At 40.5% G+C, this 19,860-nt stretch overlaps 1 protein-coding gene across 1 annotated transcript; it reads right to left on the bottom strand.

Annotated features, from left to right (window-relative positions):
* Positions 1-101: 101 nt before the first annotated feature.
* cunh20orf194 (chromosome unknown C20orf194 homolog) lies at positions 102-18,436 on the bottom strand. The gene is made up of 37 exons (XM_022750357.1): positions 18,297-18,436; positions 16,972-17,051; positions 16,671-16,796; positions 16,450-16,574; positions 15,989-16,085; positions 15,687-15,793; positions 15,477-15,554; positions 15,160-15,261; positions 14,613-14,668; positions 14,390-14,525; positions 13,915-13,996; positions 13,694-13,730; positions 13,510-13,594; positions 13,354-13,430; positions 13,196-13,240; positions 12,994-13,039; positions 12,760-12,871; positions 12,421-12,491; positions 12,294-12,341; positions 12,096-12,186; positions 11,857-11,960; positions 11,493-11,636; positions 11,100-11,185; positions 10,847-10,948; positions 10,056-10,173; positions 9,847-9,935; positions 9,551-9,685; positions 9,062-9,187; positions 6,619-6,656; positions 5,756-5,891; positions 5,366-5,452; positions 4,514-4,620; positions 4,141-4,215; positions 3,111-3,298; positions 2,917-2,982; positions 2,194-2,287; positions 102-1,914 (listed from the first exon to the last, which is right to left on the bottom strand). Exons 1-37 carry the CDS (start codon positions 18,350-18,352, stop codon positions 1,808-1,810), a joined length of 3,459 nt encoding a protein of 1,152 aa, XP_022606078.1. The 5' UTR covers positions 18,353-18,436; the 3' UTR covers positions 102-1,807.
* Between the last annotated feature and the right edge of the window lie 1,424 nt (positions 18,437-19,860).

The raw sequence follows: 19,860 nt of genomic DNA, 5'->3' as shown, positions 1-19,860 counted from the left end.
TGAAAATCTCACAGTACTCACGTTTGAGTACAGGCGATTCTTTTTGGTGCGGTGTACAAAAGGCCAATGTAATATAATTGTACGCAGCAGCAGTGTGTGCACGCTTATATGTGCATTCAAATGTTCCTTTGTCAGCATCAACTCCCTCAAGACAAACCCAGATTGTTAATTAGTCTGCATGTTACACTGCTGACCCCATAACGAATGAAAGCCATCAAACCTCCAGAGACTGGAGCAGGGTTCCTACACATTTTCAACTTCCAAATCCCATGTATTTAATGCTTTGTTTGATTTTGACATCACAATTAATAATTCAACTGTTGCTGTTCAAATAACAACAACAACACGGGTTTTCCACAGAATTTTCGTTTCCCTACGAAGTTACAGAATTTCAAAACCTGTGTAGGAACCCTGGCAAGAGGAAGACATGCATAGAACATTAGTGTGACACATGATCACAGAGCAAATAGTAGCATAACTACTGATTTCAACAGAACATCAAGACTGATTCTCTGCAACATCACATCAATACAAAGCCTTTCACCTTTCACTAAAGGCTCTAACTCATGTTTACCCAAACCTCACCAAAGTTTCCCAGATTATTTCATTTTCCCCTCGTCCTACCTAAATGTAGTGACCCATATATTTATTTTGAAAAAAAAAAAAGAGGGAATGTTTACACTTATAACAAAATTTAACAATAAATTAACATTTTGACCAAAACCGTGAACTGAAAGATCCAGAGCTGGCTGCAGTGAGGCTGAGCTTAACTCTGTGTCTACCTGGTTTCTCACTGTTAAAACTAGCAGCATTATAATAAACAGATTCAGTGTGTTTCTTGGCCTCAGCTGTTTTATAACTGCACCACTTTGCTGCCGGGACTGAAGTCTGAATTTTTATTTTTTATTTATTTTTTGTTCTTTCATTAGATTCACTTTAGGAGTCTTAAAATAAAGCACTGGGGTGGCGTATAGCTATGTGATTAATGGCATCATTCATCAGATGTCTGCAGCCAACAGGCTGTCCAATGTTTACAGCTCCATGGCCAAGCGCTCCCTCTGCTGCAGCACGGCACACAGACAAGCTAACAGGTGGGCCATGGATTGGGTGACAACAGAGGAGGAGCGATTCTTGAGAAACCCCACCAGGGAGCCCACCAGAATCACACGGCTATCCATGCCTGTCCAGAAATAGAGGCTTTAATTTGCCAACTGTGATAAACAGAAACGCACAAGCTGTAGGAGCGAGGGGCTGGAAATTCCCTTCAATTGTGAAAGTCTCATAGCTTGCAGGCTTAGCGGCACAATCACACTGGTTTAAAGATGGAGTCTTGTGTTGCGTTACGATTCAGATACGCCTGCAGTTGTGAACAAGTCAACTCTCACTGCTTGACAAATGTGCATTAATTTGAATCAACACAAGTGACCGCATCAAACTGCCGCTTTCATTTGATAAATATGATGCCTAAGTTGCCAAAGTGATAACTGTAGAGTCAGTGGCGTGGCAGAGGGAAGTAAGCCATGCCGTGACATAACTGGCTTCTGATGGATGATGTCACTGCTCAAACGCTCACCTCCGCTCATCCTTTTCATGCCACCAAATAAGGAAACAAAGTGACATAGTACATAGATAATAACTGGGTTTCTAGCAGCAGCAGCTTCTGCAGATGCATGTGGTATGAACACACATTAATCATTCTAGTGGAGTGTTGAGTACGTAACCCCTGCGCCCTCCCTGCCCCTCCCACAGTGGTAGCCTTAGAGATAAATAAGACAGATGGAGGCGGTGGACATACACACAGATTCTATCACGGATCAAACAGGTCAGGCTGTCCCTGCAGCTCCAGCTGACGGTTGAATATCTCGATCTCCTTGTTGGCCTCGGCGATGTACGCTTTAATAAAATCTTCCATGTCTGCAGTGACAGCAATGTATGGGAAACAGCAGCACAATCACCACGCACAACGGTAAACACAGATACAAGCAGACCTGCATTGTTTGTCATAGATTGTCTGACTCAGAAAGTCCGGCTCCTATTGATATCAATCACTTTTCAAACACAGAGCCTGATTTTTATACCTACACTGACTCACATTCACTGTATTGAGTTTGATTTAGCCTTTAAAAAAATGGGGAAAAGGATTTTTGAGAGACAGATAAAGTGTAGTTAGAGTAACCACTATGAAAAGGATACTGGGATGGAAATTCCTTTTTTCTCCAAAGATGTCGACATATTGACAACCGTTGTAGAAGTAGCCTGGAGGTAGTGGATCCAAGTGCCTGATAATCTAAACAGAAACATAATATCAGGTTGAGTAAATGTTATTGACTGAAAAGGCCAACATCAATAACAGTTCCTGACCTTAGAAGATAAAGAAAACCTCCCACAAAAGAAAAGGAAAGGAAAGGAAAAAAAACATTGTGATGTAGATTTAATTGTAAATATATAAAAATGAATGAAATGAAAATGAAATCTCTAATTTTAGAAAGTATTCAGAATTCAGTATATTGGAGTTCAAACCAAAGGGTTTAGATTTTTGTCTCGTCAGACCGGAGAATCTTTTTCCTTTAAATGCTGCTTGGCAATCTTCAAGCATCATATGCCTTTTACTCAAAGTGGCTTCTGTCTAGCTGCTCTACCATAAAGGTCTGATTGATGGAGAGCTGTTTCTTGATCACTTCTCCCTGGCCAAGACCGTTCTTGCCTGGTTACTCAGTTTGTCTGGACGGCCAACTCTAGGAAGAGTCCTGGTGGTTCCAGACTTCTACCATTTCACAATAATTGAGGCCACTGTGTTCCTGGGAACACTTTAGAAATGGTCTGATACCGTTCCCCTGATGTACAGCGGTCTGTAGTGAGTTTCCTGGTCTTCACGGTTGGTTGTAATTATATAATCATCAATATAAACACACTCACATGTATGGTCTTGATTTCGTGTGGTGAAAGGCTGTTTTTAGTCTTCTTAGGCTTCTTTGTCTGCCTCTGTAAAAACCAAACAGAAACAACAGCCTTGGCATTACGCAACACTTAACTGATGTTACCCATAGATCTATACACAAGTCTCAAGTATGCATTGCCATCAAAAACAGTGGGGCTATTTAAATGTCTACCTGCTTGGTGCACAGTCTGAGCCAGTCCTTCACTCCATCCTCAGTGAGGCCAACACCATCAAACACCATGAAGCAGGAAGTGCCGGTCTCTTTGGGGCCCGGGGTGAGAGGGTCAACGCTCTGTTCTGAGGCAATGCTCAGGCTCCCACTCACCGTGTTGTAGCTCACCTCCATCAGTTGTTCTGAGTCTGGAGGTTCCAGAGAGAGAGGCGCTCACATCCAAGTCGCACATGCAGCTCACACCTTGTGTAACACCTGCTACAGCAGCTTCATATGGTAACAGCATGCTGTCGGTGGGGTGTTTATGGTTCAACATCCATACAGCCCCTCTGCTCCCAAAATGACTCACAGAACTCACGTGTAACAAAACAAGATAAAAAAATATGTCCTAACTTAATATAAAATATGTGTTGGATGTACGACAGCTAAATACAACAACTAAAATAAAGTAAAATAACTGAATATAAGGCGATGTAAATGATACACTACCCTACAGACAGTGACTGAGATGCACACTTGACACTAAGGGAATGTGAGCATTTGTCTCAGGGTCATACAGTCTCCACACTCGTTCCATTCTCCTGCGTCTCGCCAACTCTCTCTACAGATATCTGCACACTCTCTGCACATCTCCTCACAGGCACCTCCACTTTCTCCTCATGCAACAACTCTACACAGGCCTTTGGATGAAAAAAAGAGTGAGAGAACTACGTGGAGGAAACCAAACCAGTGGACTATGAGCTGAATTCTAAACACCAGACACCAGAGCAACAACCGAGCGATATTCCTACCGTCAGGAGCTTCTTGCCTGCCTTGAGGGCAACCTTTTCTCTAACAATTCCCAAAAGTGGGGAATGCAAATGCAGGTCAAACATTTACCGAGGAAAGAAGTCACATTTGTTTAGTAATGCTTAACAAAAGCAAGTTCTCTGGAATGCAAAATCTGGTCTGAAAATTGAAAAAGTTAGCAAAAATGACAATGTATTATATAAGAGAGAAATAAAATTAAAAGTATATTAATATTTCTTACCAGAAAATCGAACTTTTCCCCAAACATTGTACACGTTTCCTCGGAAGGGGCTCGGCTTTAGTGAAGACTTGAAAGCTTCAGAAACATTAGCAGAGTTTTAGCAGGGAGAATTGCAGGATTTAATAATAATAATTTAAATTAACAATTTCCTCAGAAGCTAAATTGGCAGCAAGATGTTGTAAGTGCATCCTTTGGGAATACAGATTATTTCGCAGCAGCGGCTGACAATTACTTTGAGACCTCAGTTATCTCCATATTTGGAGGGAAAGACAGCTTATGTAATCATCATCAAACCCTGCCAGCTCATATCTGGCGCTTCTGTCACGTGTAAGAGTCAGAAAAGGGGAGGGGGGAGGCTTTCTTTCCATCTCACCTTTACAGCGGGTGACAAATAGAGGCCTCTCTAGGGGCCGGTTGAAAGCCACGCGCTGCTGGGTGAGGATCAGAGACCCTGAACCAGAGAAGAAGCGCCCTTTGCACCTGAAACACAGAACACGAGCACATTACACAGATAGTGAGAAAGTTAAGTCTAGAGCAAGCCAAATGTTTGTGCTACATTTTGTCTTTGGCTGAAAAGTTGTTTACTCTACCAGCTGCCCAGAGGAAAGAGGCCAGCGAATGTGATTTGCTTATAAAATTGTGGGAAGTGGATGATGAATCTGTAAATGTACAGACTCTCATCAGCAGGTGAAAAAGTTACTAGTCTTGGTCGAAGAGCTACGGATGTGTAAGAAGCATCTCAAACACACGCACGTACACGTACAGTACAGTACACACAAATTAAAGCTTGAAGATGAGTAAATCAGAAGGGCCAGACTCTGGCCAGATATCCAGTGTATGATCTGAGGGGAGGATTAAGCAGAGGTTCATATTAGGCTGACCACTGAGGCATGAAGGCAGAATGGACCAGATCCAAAGGGAAGGAGACCCCCTCTGTGTACATGGCAACTGCATGGCCAACAGCTTGTTACTGTGCTGCCAGGAGGCAGCTGGTGATAGAACACAAGATGCCCTGAGGGGCTTTACAGCAATCAGCAGCCGATACCCCCACCACTGCAGCTGAGTGGCAATTAAACCGCAGGGAGGGAGGCGAGGCAGGACTGAGGAACGCTGAGGCAGGAATCAACGCCAATCTGTTGCTCAGCGGCCAAAAGGTTGAGTGTGGACACATGAGGACACACGGGGGTCACCACGAGTAGAGTGGAACGTCGAATGAGGGTCTTACCATCCAGGGTAGAGGACATAACGTGCTCTCAGCATCTGTGGCTCATTGAAGCTGCTCTCAGACAAGATCAGATTCACATCTTCAGTCCTGATTAAGAAGACAAACAGGAAGGAGTCAATACTTCACTCTTTACAGCACCGAAATACCACATAAGGACTTAATATCTCATATCTACAATAGGCTTTTAACTTCGACAATGAAATGTTCCTTAAGTATAGAATAACCTGGGAAATGTTCATGACACATTCCTGTGCTAACCCTTCTCTGACCCAAAAGATTTGAACATAGACTCAAAAAGAAGAATAAAACGTAGCCTTGAGTGAATATTTCAGGCAAAGATAAAAGCAGTTAATGCCCAGCAGTGACGATCATGATTCTGCGGGTGCCTACCTGGTGACAGCTCCTCTCTCTGCGAGTATGAAGGCTGCAGTGGGGTTGGCAGAGCGTACCAGCTGCTGAACATACTGCATGAGAGGGTGCTTCTGCTCTGCTGTCAGCCCGGTGAACACCACTGTACTCACAATACCTGACATACAGCGAGGCACAGAGAGGGAACATGAATTCCAGGAGAAACCGGCTCACTTTCCCCCGAAAAATACAATGTCTGTGTAGCCACTGCAGAAATAGCCCTTTTTATACTAGGTTTGATTTACTGGTGATACTGCTGCTGTATCCTGCCGGTGAGCTGAAGGCTTTAGGGAAAGTCACATTGTGAAAACTTCAAACGGACGGGTGAGAAATAAGAGGTAATTCTGCGACAGATTAAACTGTGGTGGTTTCCACACTACTCAATCCATCCCAGTGTCACACAGATGGAAATGTACGCTTTTCAAAGGTGTATTAAGATATTGAAGCGTTAAAGATGTAGGATGGTTCTGCTGGAGGGTGAATGGCACTGCAACACACTTCACGTCAAAGAAGCAAACAACAAAGCACCGTGACATATTAATATATTTCGTCTTCACTGGGTGTTGGATCTCTAATTTGCTACTTTACTGTGAGAATATGGCTTATATGTCATTATTGTTCACACCTGTGCAACTTCTCCTCTGACTTAATTTGACAAAAATCATACATTTCTTGACCTTTAAGGTTTGTATCGTACAACCGGACTGCATGGCGTATTTGGAAAATCAATATCAGTGAATATCAATATCTGGTGTTTCCTCAGTATTCTGTGAAGGAAGTTTTATCCTGGATGTATTTTGTTGTTGGGAAAGTGGAGGGGAGAACAGAGCACAGGCAGGACGTACCTTGGCTGCACTGCTCCATCAGCTTAGGAAATGTAAACCTAAAGTTAGAAGACAAGAGACAGAAGAAGTTAAGTTAAATATGCAGTATTTACTGTATAATTAAATGCTAGTCATCAGTCAAATGCAAATTTGTTTTGACTGTACCTGAGTGACACATACAAAGAGCTGTTTCACTTATCTGGTAAACAGTCCTCTTTACTTTAACCCATATCTTCTTCCACAGTATCATCACTAACAATAACTCTGTTCATGACTGATGGGTGCTTGCCAAAATTGTGCAGCAATAAACAGGCTAATTCCATGTTATGGCCCTTGGCTAGCAAACGAGTTATCCACCGTGAGGCATTTTTCATAGGATGACATCATGACTATGACTGGCAACTGACCAGTGTAAAAGCTTTCTGTAATCTCATTTAATCTTAACATAATTTATCCTGAGTTTTCAAATCGATCAGTGTTATACACCACTTTCTGAATAACCATCCAGAGCCAAGTCCCCCCTCCAGCCACTACAGACCCTCCCCTGCAGCTCTTAGGGAGACGGGGGAGGGAGGTTGGAGGGAGGGGGGGAGATCAGCGATTTGAAAGGCATTTATCTTTCCTGTCCTGATGTAATGAACTGTCTACATCCATCACAAAGAATGGATCATGACTGACTGATGAGCTTCAGTGAGGAGGGTGTGTTGGTCGCACATGTGGATCTGGGGGATTAGAGAGCTATGCAGAGGGGGGTGACAGGCAGGTCAAGCCTAAGCTGGGCTAACCACACCCAATTAGCGCCATAGTAGGGGTCCACAGACCTCCACAGAATCTATGGCAACAGACAGTGACAGGGGGTTTGTTGAAGATGCCTCAAATGTTAAAGTCAGCGCTAACCACATTGCTAACTAAACCTCTTATTACACATTTTTCCACTGCTGAGCCAAGTAGGACTTGTCAGAGTCTGAGTGGAAGGACATCACAAACATGTTTATAGCACAGGATCCAAAACACCCTTTAGATTTATTATTAAAGCTTTTTTTTTCCTGCATATACGCTCAAGTATTTATGAGTGTTACTGTGCAGAATAAAGTTATTATACTTCAGCTGCTTACCGGGACATTTGTCGTAACACCTACTGGCTTTTCAGTTAAATTTCGAGTGGTTCTGGAATCTTAAATACTAGATTCTGGACTTCCTGCCTTCGTCTGTATGTAAGTATCACTAGCCAGCCCAGCTTGGCTGTGCAGTGGAAAGCAGCCTATTAACTGGAGTGGTATGTCATATTTCGTGGAGCAGCTCAGTCAATCTATGACAGTGAGAAGCTCTGTAAGCTACATCTAAAGCCTGTAACAAAAGGAGAGTGAGATTAAATGTAGGACTGATCCTCTCTGTAAAAGGGACCCAGCCTGAGTTTTAATAGCTAAAAGTGTCATGTAACCTCGTCCTGGAAGCCTCCAGTGCTTCAACAATTTATCAACATCCGGCCCTGTCTGTCATCATCTGGTCTGTCCATATGTTACTTGAAAACTGAACTTTCAAACTGAGTGAAACTTGAATTTCAGGAGTCATAACCAAAATATGGCTGAATACACAGCTGCGATTTGTTGTTAGCAGCTCACATTTGTTGCACGCAGCTACACTTGTGACATTTATATTGATTGCAAATGAAAAACACAAGCAGGCAATTGTGCTAAGAATAAAAATATTTGTTTTTGGAACATACAACGCACATGGACATAAAGCGAAAAATGGATTCTACTGCAGGAGTGATTTGAGAAGTTTTTTTTTGTCAAACTGGGTCATCAAATAAATTTCAACTGCAAACCTATAGGAGGTGTGTATTTGCTACTCATTGGGGAAACCTTTGGCGACTTATTCTTTAAGATGCTGTAAGTAAATGTTTGAAAGTAAAAACCTTCCAGTCATTGGGAATCAGACACAAACATTGAGAAGAAGCACGAGGTTCTTCTTGAGGCCTTTGACCATGAGGCAGCTGCAGGATTATCACATATACTGAAGTATTAATTTGTTTGGTGCAACTGAGCCACTATATTGATTGTCTTTGGATCAGAACAGGATATACTTAAATGAATGATTTTTATCAATTAGGTCATTTAATATATTGTTATTATCTACACTGAAATGTAAGTTGAAAGCAATTTGATTTCAACTTGCACAGGAAAAAACTATTGTGGAACCGTGACTTCTGCATATACAATGTGAGACACCTTGACTTGTTCTCTGACGTATTTGTTTCCTCTTATCATTCATCAGCCATAACTGAGAATCTTGTTTGTGAAAATGTTATTTTTCATTCAGGAATTTTGTCTATTTCAGTTGGACATTGTGGGGTTTAGTTAAATGGTAACTTAATTAATCTGATACACATTTTATTATTATGATTATTTACATTATTCAAAGCCTATTTTATTTGAGGTGGCAAAAAAAAAAAAAAACGTACCTGTGCTCCAAACAGGAAGCGAATGGATCCACACAGGCAGTGACAGCACCAATGGTGAAACACGCTTGGACAACTGGGTCAGGGTGGAAAAGCACAGCCTGGACCACATCCAGAACATCTGTGTATCTGCAGGAACATTTGCAAATTTTAAAAGACACTGACAAAGATGTCTGTTTTCTTCAGATACTGTTAATGAAGGTTTGGAATCATCTATTAAACTTTATGTGACACTTTAACAAAATATACTCTAAATACTCAAAAGTGCAGACACTAAAATATGTTTTACATAGAAAGGTGAAATTATCTGCGTGTAATAAATACAGAGGGATAGACAGCAGATGGAATTATTTTCCATAAAAATGAACATATTGTGTTTTCTAAACAAAACACCCTCATTTAGCCGAGCTCTGTTCTTGTTCTCTGTTCCTCCGGATTAGTCTCGACTTCTCAGTTCACAGCTGTTTCATGCTGATCAGCGGGCTTTCTTACCCAGGTGAGAGCACCAACAGACGGGGTTTGCCTCCTGGGCCTCTCTGGCTCTCCAGGAAGCTGGACAAATACTGCTGGAGGTGAGAGGCTGAGAAGCTGTCACAGCTGTCAGGACCAGGCTCGTACACCACCCACCTACGGGAGTAATGAAAAATAAAATTTGTGTTATTTCTGTTTGTGTTGGGAGTTTTGTATTTAATATTATTTGAATAAAATAACTAAAGCATATGTATGAAAAAGGATATTGGTGCAGAAAATATTACAAAGAGCATGTTGTTGGATGTAGTGGCTCTTACCTTCCTCGTTCCTTGTTCAGCTGGACCAGGAAGTTGCAGAGTCTCTTCTTATGGCTTCCCGGCAGACCAGTGATGATGGTAATGACAACCTTTTCACACATTAAAAAGCCCGCATCAGATATTAACTTAATCAGCGTTACCATAATCAACCTAGGAGGCCAAGAAAAGAACGAGAGGATGATCCACTGCACCACAGTCAATATGCTCACCTTGTCTCCATGGCCATTGACTGGGTTCTTAAGCTCTGCAGAGGGGAAGAGCACTCCCAGGTGGTCATACAGAATGGGCTCCTGACTAATGCTACTCAGGGCGAAGTGCTGAAGAAACCTGGTGAGGGCCAGAACGCAGCAATTAGTAAGAACAAATGAGTCACAACTAGATAAAAAAGTGTTTTGTGACTGCTCATGTAAGGTAATGGACAAAAGCAAGTTCTGAAATTTTACAGCCAGGACTTCTTTACTTCTTTTCACCAGTAATGCCTGCTCCAGGTTTTGCACAAGGAATTTAAAAGCACAACCGTTTTTCTTTTTATGTCTGGTGGAACAGAGCCTTTAGAAATGAGACTGATAATGCAAAGTTGTGCAAAAGGAAGCAACTCATTCTTATAAGCACTGTGCTGCGAGTTTATGCTTAAAGCAGTTGGATGTCTAATTATACCAGGTGACAGTTTTAGGACCGATGTGGCAAGACTAAGAAGCTGCAAAAAATGCTGAGTAACCTTTGTATGCTAACTTCTTTGTTTTAGCTATATTGACTGAAAAGAAAGTGTGTGCATTGTTTATTTCAGGCCATATAATGAAGCTACATTATCTTCCACTTGCTCCCAGCAGGACAGATCTACTGAATGTGGATAGGCAGCACTGATGAAAACACTGCGTCAAGAAACACAAGCTCAAATACTATTTCGGGAGTACATACTCATGATTAAGCAATACCTACAGTAGCATTGGGTTTTACTACTTGCTCAGTCCAACTCTGCTATGTGTCTGTGTGTACTAACATGTCCTGCTCTGGCAACTGGGAGTATGAAGTCTTCAAGCTGCCTCTGCGTTTGGCCACTGGTGGCTCCTGACTGTCGTGCAGCTTCTGCAGTCTGGTGTGCCTGAGAGAAAAAAGTGATTTGAATTTCCTTTTTTTAATGACTTTATTGGGAAAGACTGATTAATGATAAATGCAGAATTACAATGTTAATAAGCTAATACAGTGATTCATGCTGACAGCTGAAACTGGTAGAGAAAATGATGTTGCCTTACATGTTTTTCTGGCTCCAGGTCAGTTGCTCTTGGTTCAGCAACTGCAGAGTAAGTCCAGATTCGGAGTTCTGCCACACTGACAACACCTGAACCAAGAGAGAAAACGGTCATACAACTGGAGCTGAATCTTTAATGAGCATAAAAAGGACAAAAATGTTTTGTTTTTATCGTAATGGATCATCCAAGAACAAACACAAAACCAGATCCTATCTTATGTTACATCTACAACTCATACATCCCTCAGACTAAATATTTCACAGTGGGACAACATATATTTAACAGTATAAACATGTCATTTTAAACACTGCATTTTAATCAGCTCCACTCAGATGATCCCTGTTAACTTCAGTCTCAAACTGTGTCAGAGCTTTAGTCACTGACTACTGTTCTAACCTTGGAGTAGAAAGCCCTGTGGCTCTTAGATCTGGGCTGAAGAGCAAAGACCAGACACTGGTCAGAGCTGTGGAGAGGGAACGGGAGGTGCGGGAGCAGGCTGCTGTCATACTCCACAAAGAGAGAAGCCACAGCGCTCGAGTCCTGGTAAGAAGAGGACACACAAATCACACTCATGTAGTTGCTGTGTGTTCCACTGCATATACATACACACAGTATATGTGTTAACATGGTTTTAAATGGAAGCCTGACTTATCTTTTAAATCAGTAAACAAAAGCAGATCTTGTGAGAAAAATAACATATGTGATTCAACTACTGCGTGTCCTATCACGATACAACTGAAAGTCATATTATTCATCTTACCGGATCATAAAACTTGATGGTGTTGATGTGATCCTTGGACAGAGTAATGCTCCCATATTGAGAATGGATAAACAGGAGTCCCTCAGAGAAGAAAATTATCTTCCCTAAAATAAAAAAAATTGAATAAACAATAAAATACACACATTCACAACTCTTTGTCACATAATGTACAATACTGGCCCGAGTACACAGTGAGACGAGGCTGCAAAATAACCCCCATGTGAGTGTGTGAGTGTCACCTTCTTCAGGCGTGGAGAGCTGGCTGCTGGAGAATACATAAGCAGCATCTGCCACAGTCAGAGCAGTTCCCAAACAAGTGTCGTCCTCTTTCTGTTTCAGACGCATATTGTAGATCATTAGGGCACATGCTCATACATAAGTGTATATAGGGAAACATGAAGTGGGGGGGTGGGGGCATATGAAGCTTCTGAACTCACCTTAGTGAGATGCTGGGCTTGCTCAGACTGCTTTACATCAGACTCCATCTACAAACACACAAGTTCTGAATCACAATCCAAAACACTTTTAATATAAAATCTATTTCATTTTCAGCCCTTCACGTACCAGCCAGCAGGCGTAGCGAGGCACAGTTGTCGTCAGGATGGTGTAGCAGCTGTCTGAGGACACAGTGCCATCTGCAGGAGAGGAAACAGACTTGTTTGAAATGTAGCATAAACAACAAAGCCAAAGAATGACAAACATGGAAGATGAATCACAAATATAACCCTCAGGGCAGGAAATAGGCTATTTTTAGACTAATCCTCTGTTGTTTCTAAACGACTTTTGCCTTCTTCTGTTAACAGCAACGTGTGGCTGTGTCCTGCTTATTATGTAAAACAAATTTCCTTTGTGGAATCAATCAGCAATCCACTCTAGTTATACTTAAGATAATCCAAAATGTACCTTTCTGCTGAATATTGATGCTGGACTCTAAGAAGGATTCAGAGAAGACCACGGAGCCCAGGTCCCCCCTGTCCCACTGGAGGTCTGGGATGTCATGGACGGTCATGGAGGCCTTAGAAAAAACATACAATTAGTCAAGATGGAAAAAAAAACTTTCAGAGGAAAATTATACACTCAGGTGTTTCCATTGTGACAGTTTCAAGAAGCAAAAAACAATACGCTTCTCTGACTTACTGTTTTTACTACATAACGGCTTTCTTCATCAGTCAGAGGAATGATCCTGAAAATAAAAAAACAGGCTTTTTAGGTCTCAAATCACATATTTACAAAAGGATTTTTTAAGAAAGCAAGAAATCATTGAATCAAATGACGATGAAAATGTCAAGGAGATTGTGCAGAAAATACAAATGCTTACAAAGCACTAGTTAACACCCACCTCCCCTGCTTGTTCACTGCTTGAATGCTGAATTCACATTTGGACCTGAGAAGAAGAAACATACGATGAAACTGCTTCAAACAATAAATGTCATTTCATGCTTGGGTGAAAGTCTCATACATTAAACAACAGTTGAAAAAATTCAAATCAATATATACCTGAGAAAACTTCGATACTGATTTAGATTCATCGAGTCCAAAGCCACTAGAAAGGTGTTCTCTGCTACATCCTTAGCCTACGATAACAGACATTTCTTCATGAGTAATTGTACATGCTGTGAGATAAATGTTAAAGTTTAGTGCTGTTTTTCTTACCTTGGTAGCACTGGAGGTACAGGAGTAGCATTTGATTCCTGAAAGGACTGCTTGAACAGCAGCTGAATAAATCTGGGACAAAAGTCTGAAGAAGAAAAAAAAACTCTTTCATTCAGAAAAACTCAAACATTTAACAATCGCTTAGAGGGAAAATATTAATGAACTTCAAATAAAAATCACTTACAAGACTTCTGTTTTCTTTTGATCCGTGTTTTGATTTCCTGTGGGTGAGATACAGGAAAATACAAATTATGGGATTTGTTAGTATTGCTTTAACACCTCTGCAGCATGGTACTGCATTATTACTAATCAATAATGTAAAATATATTAAAAAAACATCCTCATGTTTTACAAATATGCAGTTGAACAATATCAAGTAAGCAGAGTCATACAGTAACACCTCACCAAGGTAGGGAGAGTGGGTTGTCCCAAAGAAATAGGTTCGAGAGCAGGCTAGAGGTCCTTTAGGAGCCACACACTTAAGAATCTAAGACACAAAAAAGATGCATTCATGTCATGTTCCCACTTAACAGTGTTGTAAACACTGTCCTGTACATCACTGAGCATTGGTTGTACCAAAACCCTTCACCAGGTGGTGCTGCAGGCCAGTTTCCCTCTTTAACTTGAGCAATGTGATTTATAAAACATCAGTTACACATAATGGAAACATTAGATCAATGCCAAGTTTTCACAGTGACAGACCTTCCACTGTACTAACCACTTTGGAAGGTTTCCAGCCATTAATAGGGATGTTACAGTAATGTAAGTAGTTTACAGTGTTTCACATTACAACATTTCCTCTGTCAGACATGTTCTCTGCACCACCACAGAGCGTCAGCATGCAGTTATTCTCCCCCTCTCAGCTACTGCTGCTTCTCACCATGTGTCTGGCTGTCGAACCTTGAGGCCCTGTGTTGCGGACCTGATGGCTCTCTGAGGGAAAGTTGAATGAACAGCTCTCCAGATCCTCTGAGGAGGAATGTTTCCCAAACAGCACAAAGGGCTGCTGACTTTTACTGAAGTAAAGAAACAGCTGGTTAAGCAAAAGCATGTTTTCATTCTACAAGACTAGAGATGAACCGTTTGTAGAATATGAAGAATACCTTTTATCTGTGATGTTGCTTGAGATCAGTCCATGAGAGTAGTAAGTACGGAACGCCTGTGGATTGATGAAAATACACTTAATGAGGACACTTAGCTGACAACTAAGATCAGAAACTGAACACCATTACTTAAAGATTACAACAAAGTAGTACATTTGATCAGACGCTGACTTGATCTCCTTCCTGTCACTACACCTTTGCCTCGTCCACTCTTCCTCTGTTTGCATGTCCATGTTCAATTTGCAAGTGGAAGTGGACTATAACACCCTCCTATGAGCATACATGGATGCTGACTTATGATACTCCATTACTCATAAATGAAGAGCAAGACAATGGAGGAAGCATGATACTAATTTGAGCATATTTTTGTTTTCTCCTTTTTTAATGTTATTTTTAATTTTACACTGCACACCTAAAGTGAAATTATGAAAAAATATTAATATTATAATTATGATAATAATTATTACATTACAGTATGAAGTAATTGTGTTCAGTAAGTTATTGTCCAGAGTTCTATTCTTGTAGGACTTTGTGGCTACAAACTCACCTCCCCTGCCTGGGCTTCAGACAGCTCTAGGATGGACAGATGGCTCTCCAGGTCCATGCTGGAGAAAAAGCCACTCCACTGCTTCTCAAAGTTAACCAAGTCCTACAATAAACAACACCAAGGTTATAAGTAAAAATGACAGTAAATGGTTATGTTCACACCTTTACATACCAAATATGACTTAATTCAAAGAGGTTCACCATGTGACCACCAGAGTGTCAGTATACAATACAAGAACAACAAAAACAGTGGGTCTGCAATGCAACAGAATCCTGTGAAAGCTAGAGCAACAGAAGATTAAGAAAAGTCAGTGTTACCTCTGCGAGGAGACTATCCAGAGACACTGGGTCCAATCTGGTGTACACCTGCCAAAGCTTCTCACTCATATCCATGAGCTGGACAAAAGGGAATATACCATTTGAATGAACACAAACTGAAATAAGAAGCATAGTGCTACAAACGCTCTTATGTAAAATATATTTCAACATGTTTGTCACACCAAATTTTTTTTACTTGTTTGAACGTACCTTGTATTTAATCGTGAAAAAACTTCCTCCACCAATGCCCTCCAGGGCAAACGCTTGAATCAGAGGCCACTTCTCCACCATAAACATATCAAACTTCTGGATGTGCCCTAAGAGTAACAGTAGAGCAAATATGCTGTTGGTGTAATTAGTCAGTAGGCGCAAGTTATCCAGATGGTGAACCGACATTGTATTTTGGCTTACTGTGATGTCATGTCATGTAGTTAGTGTGTGAACACTTTTGATTATCTCTTTAACACACAAACAGCAAATAAATGTAGAGATTAAAATGTGACGATATGTACCCCGGGAGCTGTAAGGAACTCCGATTCGATAGCAGTCCTGCACCATTGTGACAAAGCTGGAGATTTTGAATTCCTCTGCTGCTTCCTCATCTTCATACTGTGTGTGGAGGTGAACAAATTACAGAGGTTGGCAAATTACAAATACTGCTGCATTTAGATATTTCAGCAATAAAAAAGGTTTGGAAATCATTAATTGATATGTGAGTTTTCAAAGAAGTATGAGACAACTCTTAAGAGGTGCAGCGACACGCACACAAATTGGTAGTACATTGGTAAAAGCTAGAACACATTAATAAAAATGAAGCTGACTTATAGTAATATAGTAACCTTAAAAATTTGCAGCCAGGTGGATACATCAACATGTCTTAATACCCTTGATTAGGTTCATACTCCTAGTTGAAGCACACAGGAACTGTAATTAACAGGAATGATAGAGGAAGGAATGAATAGGGCTTTTTAACCTCTGCCTCTGTCATGCAGTAAAGATGCAGGTTCCTCCAGTGAGATACGTAGGGCAGCAGGTAACTGTAGTTTAGTGGATTGCAGTACAGATGAACACACTCTGCCTTGATCAGTAGGATGACATCTGACAAGCAGACAAGTAACAGGTCAGAGTAAATAAATACTAAAGCAAGCACAAAATATGATAAAAAATATAGTGAACAACAATTGAAGAACTCACCATCCAGCATTTCCTCTGGAAACTCCTCAAGGACATGTTCCAGATTCAGCTGATTTCGTCCATACAGTCCATAGAACAGGTATTTTGCAAGCTCAGTGCACCCTTCATTATATCTGCTGTCAATTCCTGAAATACACAACAAAAAAATTGTCAACAGTTTTGGAATGGCCACATGAATTGCTTTATTCACCATCTGTTGTGAAAAATTATTTCCTCTAGGCTTAGCAGCTGACAATGCAGTTAACCAGGCCAGATAAAGAAAGGAGGTTAAAGATAAAAAAAAGTTTGCGACTTAACATACCAAGAGAGCACATGATGCCATCCGGAGTGGCAGCACCACCCTCACATAGCAGAGACTGAACCTGCCGCAGACGACAGCAGCTGAAAAATACAACAATAAGTAAATGTATGCATTACGTCATGGCTTTTGTTAGTTATGAACATTGACTTCAGATGTATGTTGAGCTAAGATGTTAATTCTTAACCTTGTAAACAGCAGTTTGATAAAAAAAAATAAAAATAAAAAAAACTTCAACACACAGTCCAACTAACATGTTTCCAAAGATTTCCACCACATCTCATCCTTTGAATACAACAAACAATTTTAAGGTGGAAATTGCCAGTAAATTATTGTTTAGATTAATTTGTGTTTAGATTTGTCAAAAAAAAAAAAGGAAAGAGTGAGAGCTTTCTTAAAATGATCACTTCCATATCTCACAATTCAGATAGGTTTTCACATAGGTTTCCCAGATACACATTTAATATATAATTTATTATAATTCATAATTACGACACCGCTTCAGGAGAGGAGATTTGCCTCAATTGTGAGAAAATGAGACAATTATGAACTCCACTGAGTTGGTAGTTTATTAGGTACACGTAGCTAAAACTAAGGCAGCCAATCAGAACAGTCTTCATAACGGTTATAATGTTCAGTTTGTGATGAAACTGTTTTAGAGGAGGTGTAGATTCAACTATATGGTCACTTTGGAAGCTGCAGTTAAAGGTGTAGTTGAATCCTATTGCGTTATATAGACAGGTATTTCTATTTTTTTTTTTTGAGAAGCCTAATAACTTTAACACCTCCCTGTACAATGGCATCACAAACTACAGCCTCCAAAATGATCATACAGTTGAGTCAACAACTCAATAGACACTGATCATTATAACCTTCATGAAGGGAGGATTTACTGCAGGGCTGCGTTAGATTTGGCTAGGTGTACCCAATAAACTGCTAACCAAATGTATGTCAGTCATAATAAACGATTTTCGTTAATCGTTCGATGGAATTAAATACTTTCAACAGGTCCATCATAATTCGTTATACATTAACGTTAGCTTTAGATTTTGGCAATAAAAGATCTGATTTGTGTGCGGGGAATTTTTTAGTATGGTGGTACGGTAAAATAATTACGTAGCTTAGGCAGCTGATTAACCTGTAACCTATTGTTGGCTCAGCTCCTTGCTAACGTTAACATTATTTTTACGGTACCGTTACCGTTGACGAACGACAACTGGGCGTTAGAATATCGACTAATAACGTAGCGGTTCGAGCTAACGTTAGCCAGGTTAGCTTGACAGCTTCACCGAGGCGTTTCTGTAAACAGAATTCGACATTAACATTACCTGACAGCCGGGTTGACTCCCGAGAATTTTCCGTTAACTGTTCTTATACCGGCCATTGTAATTGTTGTTACGGCGCACACCGTTTACGTTTTAAACCGAACAACGTTATGTATTTCGCGTTTTCAGGCCGAGAAACTACATCATCGTCTCCATCACCCTGGAGAATGTCTACACAAGATAGCATAGCAACGGAGCGAACCATTCGATAAATAGGGGTATTCAGAATATTGTTACGATACTTTGGACCAAAATTTGACAACATAAACCACTAATAATAAATTGCTTCCGACTCCTTTCTTATAATTTTAGAACTGTATTTCCTATCAGCCAAAGTTAGCCTTAAAGAGAAATGAATGTTTCGAATTCGCCACTCTATATCCCCATTTTACGGTGTAGTACTGTCTTGTTTTGGGCCGTTTTGACAGCAGCAGGCAGGAGCTCGCAGCAGCCCAGAACCATCATGGTGCAATCCCTCAGTAATCTCAGTCGTGCTGTATCTGGGGGAACTCACGTAGCTATGTCAGTATTTCAATACTTGTATGTGCGATCAATGTTAATTCCATGCTTTTACCACACATTGTCCTCCCTAACCATATAACAATAATAATACATTAGAAACTGCAATTTCTGAAGAAACTGTGTTTCTGCCTTGGATTCGTATGATGAAGCAGTTGAAGTTGTATGAGGAGATGAGAAAAGGGACTAAGAATGCAAACTGTAGTGGAAGTGATGAAAAAAAGTTTAGATACGAGTCATATTGTGGAAGTGAGAAGCACACAGAGAGAAACTGAGCTGCATACCCTACACTGTAAATCCCAAATCACTCACTCAGATTAAAAGTTTAACAAACGGCCTGCACATAAAAATTGTTTAAATAGCTTTAGGGAAAGCACGTTTTTGTTAGGTTGTCCTTGATTCACCATCTGATGTTACACAAGTAGTGAGGTAATAATAATAACTTGAATTTTTAAAGCACCTTTCAAGGTACCCAAGGCCATTTTACAGGGAAAGAAACACAAAATAAACAAAAAAATGAAAACAAGACGAGACAGAATAGGGATGGCAGAGATTGGAGGAGATTGGAGGAGATGAAGCAGCTAGAGGCCATAGGCCTTGGTGAACAGGTTGATGATAAAAGTATTTTATCATTCTTTTTTTTTGGTTTCTAAAGGAACAAAACACCACATTCTCCCAAATGAAAGAAAAATCCCTAAAAATATGTCCAATGACAAATCTGATGAAGTCTCTCCAGGACTTCTGTGTATACGAACAATGCCAGAAGAGATGCAGTATTGTGTGTGGATGGCTCTCACAGAAGCTTGTGTCACTGACACCAGCAAGGAAAGTAAACAAGACTTAAAGTCAGGGTTAGGAAATGGTACGGCCCACTTTAGGGGTGCCTGAAATCGTATCACAAGATTCTTCCAAGCATGAATATGGGAAATATATTGTAATAGTTATAATTATAGGTAAGAAAAATATATAGATGTTGCAACCACTCCGGACTGTTGTTTTTACCTCCTTTTATACTGTGAACTACTGAAATTACAAACACTTTTGGGCC

Source organism: Seriola dumerili, unplaced genomic scaffold (assembly GCF_002260705.1).
Source record: "Seriola dumerili isolate Sdu_G_001 unplaced genomic scaffold, Sdu_1.0 BDQW01000149.1, whole genome shotgun sequence".
Lineage (NCBI taxonomy): Eukaryota > Metazoa > Chordata > Actinopteri > Carangiformes > Carangidae > Seriola > Seriola dumerili.
The sequence above is the reverse complement of the archived record's forward strand: the minus strand, read 5'-3'. Positions and strand labels throughout refer to the sequence as shown.